A 6,000-nucleotide genomic window follows, 5' to 3' on the forward strand; every position below is an offset into this window, starting at 1 on the left:
ACCATCCACACCTCCACCTTACCCGCCACCAACACCATCTCTTCACCCTGCCACCAACACCATCTATACCTCCACTTCACCCGCCACCAACACCACATCCATCTCCTCCACTCTTTACCTGCCACCACCATCTTACCTCTCACTCTACCTGCCGCTAACACCATATCTATCTCCCCACCTTTACCAGCCACCAACACTATCTTTACCCTCTCCACTTTACCTGCCACTCAACACCATATCTATACCCCTCCACCCACCAGCCACCAACACCATCTCATTCTCCACTTACCCACGCCACAACACCATCTCACCTCTCACCTCCACCTGCCACACCATCTCATCTCCTTCACTCTTCACCCGCCACCAACACCATCTCTCACTTCACCTTTCACCCGCCACCAACACCATCTTTCATCTCCACTCTTACCTGCCACTAACACCATCTATACCTTCACTTTACCTGCCACTAACACTATCTTTACCTTCACTCTTTACTCCCACTCAACACCATCTTTACCTCTCACTCTTACCCGCCACTCAACACCATATCTACCTCCTCACTTTACCAGCCACCAACACCATCTATACCTCACTCTTTACCCCACTCAACACCATCTTTACCTCCACTCTCACTCCTGCCACCTCAACACCATCTTACACTCCACCTTTAACTCGCCACCAACACCATCTTTACCTTCCCACTCACCTGCCACCAACACATCTATCCTCCACCCTTACCTGCCACCAACACCATCTTCACCTTCCACACTCTCACCTGCCACTCAACACCATCTATCACCTTCCACCTTTACCCGCCACTAACACCATCTTACACCACCTCACCTGCCACCAACACCATCTACATATCTCCACTTACCCGCCACCAACACCATCTCATCTCACCCCTACCCAAGCCACTAACACCATCTCACCCTCCCACACACCCGCCACCTCAACACCATCTCACCTCCACCTCACCTGCCACCAACACCATCCACAATCTCTCACCTTCACTCTAGCCACCACACCATCTTTCCCTTCCACCCTACCGCCACCAACACCATCTCTTTACCCCACCTTTCACCTGCCACCAACACCACATCCATCCTCCACTTTCACTGCCACCAACACCATCTTACCTTCACTCTTTACCTGCCACCAACACCATCTTTACCTGCCACCAACACCATCTATACCCTTCACTTTACCTGCCATCAACACCACATCTATCTCCTCCACTCTTACCTGCCACTCAACACCATCTTACCTCTCCACCTTGCACCTGCCACCAACACCATCCATACCCTCTCACCTCACCTGCCACCAACACCATCTCTTTACCTCTCACTCTACCAGCCACCAACACCATCCCATCCTCCACCTTCACCCCACCAACACCATCTACACCTCCACTCCCTACCCGCCACCCAACACCATCCTCACCTCCCCCACCTTTAACCTGCCACCACACCCATCTCTTTACCCTCCCCATTCCACCTGCCACCAACACCATCTCACCTTCACTCTCACCTGCCACCAACACCATCTCACTCCACCCACCCGCCACCAACACCACATCTCCTCCACTCCACTGCCACCAACACCATCTCTCACCTCCACACTCCACCCGCCACTCACCACACACCTCCACCTCACCAGCCACCAACACCATCTCACCTCCACTCACCTGCCACCAACACCACATCCATCCTCCACCTTAGCCACCAACACTATCTCACCTCCACCTTACCTGCCACTCAACACCATCTATACCTCCACCTTTACCTGCCACCAACACCATCTTACTCTTTCACTTCTTTACCACCGCTACTAACACTATCTTTACCTTCACTTACCAGCCACTAACACATATCTATCTCCTTCACTTTACCTGCCACTAACACACCTTACCTTCACTTTACCTGCCAGCAACACATCTTAACTCTACTATACCTTCCAAACATCTTCTACCTGCCACTAACACTATCTTTACCTCTCACCTTTACCTGACACCAACACTATCTTCCCTACTCTCACTCCGCCACCACTGACCATTCCACTCTACCTGCAACCAACACCATCTTTACTCTCTCACTTACCCGCCACTCAACACCATCTTTAACTTCCACTCTTTACCTGCCACTAACACTATATTCCTCACTCCACCACCAACACCTTCCCACCTCACCCCCCACCAACACCATCTCATCTCCACCCCACCATCCACCTCAACACCAACCATAACCCTCCACCTCCCTCACACCAACACCCCACCCCATCTCACCCCACACCAACACCATCTCACCTCCACCCCACACCACACCACCATCCACACCTCCACTCAATCTCCACCAACACCATCTCACCTTCCACTCTCAATCCGCCACCAACACCATCCACACCCCACTCCCCACCTGACACCACCACTATCACCTCCACATTCTGCCACTCAACACCATCTCTTTACCTGCCACTCAACACTATCTAACATAAATTTAATAATTGAATGTACTATACCAATCCTAGATGCACCTCTATGCTGGTTGTTCGATTTATTAACTCTGCACCTGACAAATGCAATTTCACGCCAGCACAAGCATCCTCAACGGTCAATTGTCAATTTCATATACACCGGGACACAATAGCTGTCATTCTATTACACCCCCCACTGGCCCCATCCCCATCCCCATCCCCACACCCCCACACCCCCACTGTCATCCCCACACTGTCATCCCCACACCATCCCCACACCATCCCCACACTGTCATGTCATCCTCACACTGCCGGTCATCCCCTACACTGCTCATCTTGACACTGCTGCGCTTCATTCCCACTGTTGGTGTCATCCCTATACCGTTGGTGTTTTCATTCTTTACACTGTTGGTCATCCCCTGTCCCCCACACCATCCCCACACCCCACACCATCCCCCACACCGTCATGCCTTCCCATCCCCACACCGTCATGCCTCATCCCCCACACCGTTGCGTCATCCCTGACACCGTCGGTGTCATCCCCATAACTGTCAAGTCCTTTCACACTGTCAAGTTCATCCCCTACACCGTCATCCTCACACTGTTGGTGTCATCCCTTTATACTGCTGGTGTCATTCTTTATTATAATGCTGGTGTTTATTCCTTTATACTGTTGGTGCTATTCCTTTTATACTGCTGGTGTCATTCCTTTATACTGTTGGTGTCATTCCTATACTGTTGGTGTCATCTTCATTATACTGTTGCTAAATTCAAACTTTTCCAATGATGGATCTTTTATTTATTTAGAAAGACTAACAACTATTTTAATGTTTATCCCGTTCATATCTTAATCATTTACCACAGCCACTGGTGTCGCCTCTTCAAATGGAAACCATCCCAGCTAATTTTTAAATATTATAACTAGCTTGTAGCTGTCAACAGTGTATGAATTATTTTGAGGAAATATCCGCTTTCCGTAAGACCAGCTGATCACTTAATTCCAGTTTCCTACGTTCGGTGTGCTGTGGTCTTGGACAAATATTTGAGCAGGCCCGCAACGCGACCGAGACAGTTGACGCCACGAGGATCAAGATCACTTATTAGTCTCATACAGCCTGTTACGTCTCTGTTCTCTCACCTGGTTTTTAGTGCTAGAAATTCAAAATATGACGATTGGTCCCTCAAAATAATGAAAAGACAGCATTGTCCCCATGCGCTGGAATTCACTCTCAGTCTGCCCAATCCAACCCTTGAGCCACGACCAGCACTTCTCAACCTCCCAGAGCCATAATCCATCATACCCTGACGACAGCAAACCTGCACTCCACCATCAAACGCCCGATTCACAAGCGGGACCAGTGTCAAAAGTAATAATTTACCAACTACTGCTACATAACGTCTGGAACCTGGACACTGCAAGGATCGACTCAATCTTCACTTACAACCAATCTCAACGCCCAGCTCTTATCTCCTCCGTCCCAACCTATGACTCCTCCTAGTCCTGTTTGTCTAGTCCCTCGGCAGCCAGAGCCCTTCTCGTCATCATGCTTGCCGCTGAGGAGGCCTTCACCCCTGGCTCATCCACCACCGAGCTAGATATTCCTGCACAGTCACTCCTATTCCTGGCCAGAAGCCTCGATCCCGCACAAGCGAAAGGGTACAATCCCGCCCCTGGTACCCACTGAACTCATCAATTCTGGAACCTTAGCAACATTGGCACCTCTCCACACATATCGTTCTTCGCCTTCTAAACCACACGGCCTTAACTACCGTGTTGCCTCACTCAGTACATCTTACGGAAATCATCACTTGGAGTTCCCCTGTGCGTCTCCTGAATCTCTTCTGCCATCCATCTCCGTATCCCCTAAAACATTTCATGCATTCCCACCCTGCGCAGCCCATCTACCGTCCACAGCTCACTCACCCCCAGCCACATTATTCTCCACTATATTAATTTGCCGTATATCTGCCATCACTCTCTCCTTCCTGTTCTAGAGCCTAGATAGAGCATCTGCTACTGTGTTGTTTCCGCCTTGTACTGATGATGAACTGAATTGCTCTAAACCAGCATTCCACCTGTTCCGACTGCCCCTTAATTACGCGGTCTTTTATGACTCAATGGATTGTTATCAGTGTAGACAGCGAAATGTTTCGCCATTTAGTCCCTGAACTTATTCACTATTGCCTATTTGAGTGCTATCATTTCTAACCTAAGGGAGCTATATTTTGTCATGTTTCTTGATTTCCTGAGGCTCCGGCTTGCATTGCACGCAGGATTCAGCTTGCCATTTATCTGGGACAGCACAGCACCTAGCCCACTGAAACTTGCATCTGTCCCTAAGGTGAATTCTCAATGAAATCTGACAGGCAATCCTGGCGACTGCTTCACCACGTCTTTCATCTTCTGGAACGCCTACTGCTACCTCCTCCCCTTCACCCCCAACTAGATCCTTCGCCTTCCTATGCATCAGCTCATGCAATGGAGCAGCTATCTGAGAAAACTCGTTGATGAATTTGTTATAAAAAGAGTCTAATCCCAACAACGCCTTTCACATCTTTCTCTGTCTGAGGACTGGCCAGTCTTTTACTACTATCCTGTCCCTGGGTCGACGGTATATATGCATTTTTTTTATTTACATCTCAAGCGATGACTATCCCTGAACACAGCCTAAGTAAACATTACTACAGTATTCTCATACAGGCTTCGCAAGTTTATTATGAAACTATCCACATGGGAGTCTCTGGTGACAGATGTACTGATATGGCAGTCAGCTCCACTCCACGTCGTTCACTATGAGCGCCTGGTAAATAACACAGACTTATTCCGTGGGATGCTACACTTCCTCAGGTAAGGTTGAAGCTCTACTGCACCACACCTTCCTGATAAGCATATTATTAGATATTTTATACAAAATGTCCTAAACGCTGCTGCCTTCTGTTAACAATGCTGTAACTCTCTGATGTAATGTGACAATAACACACTTGGCGTTGTCTTGTACGAAGGTAAATATTTATCTGAGGTCACTAGAGGAAGGCCTATTCGTCCTGTACAGGTAAATATCTAATAAATGTATACAATATGAGGTACAACTGTAACATAATAGCAACATTATCCTCCCTGGTACCAGAGGATGAAGAACGCCTTCTCGTGTTTCTCCCCACCTGCGTGACCCGTCAAGAGTGTGGACAAGAAGGCTGTTGATCCCTTTACGAGCTCCGAGAAATGAAAATTGCGAAAGCCGTGGACAGAGTTAACCGACTACTTTACTATTAAGATCCAGTCATGGCTTCCCAGAAAACTTAACAGATTGACAACTCAACCACAGCTGACTGTCTACCTAGTACTCAGAGAGTGACTTGAGGAACAAGGACCTGACAACAATTTAATAATTACAAAAAAGTAATGTTAGAGACTGGGAAAACTTATAGGACAAAGGAGGAACGAGGATAAAAGTAGGTGGATGTCAAACGAAATTGTGAAGAAAATAGAAGGAAAATATGTGTAAGAGTATACCATCGTACGATATG

The 6,000-nt window shown here is 48.2% G+C and overlaps 1 protein-coding gene across 1 annotated transcript in view; it reads left to right on the forward strand.

Annotated features, from left to right (window-relative positions):
* LOC121865808 overlaps positions 1 to 4,157 on the forward strand; it is a 55,279-nt gene extending 51,122 nt beyond the window's left edge. The window contains exon 9 of the mRNA XM_042365374.1: positions 3,997 to 4,157. Coding sequence (XP_042221308.1) covers positions 3,997 to 4,157 — 161 coding nt within the window. The remainder of the gene's footprint in view (positions 1 to 3,996) is intronic.
* Positions 4,158 to 6,000: the final 1,843 nt, after the last annotated feature.

The sequence above is a fragment of the Homarus americanus genome, unplaced genomic scaffold, assembly GCF_018991925.1.
Source record: "Homarus americanus isolate GMGI-L3 unplaced genomic scaffold, GMGI_Hamer_2.0 scaffold32583, whole genome shotgun sequence".
Lineage (NCBI taxonomy): Eukaryota > Metazoa > Arthropoda > Malacostraca > Decapoda > Nephropidae > Homarus > Homarus americanus.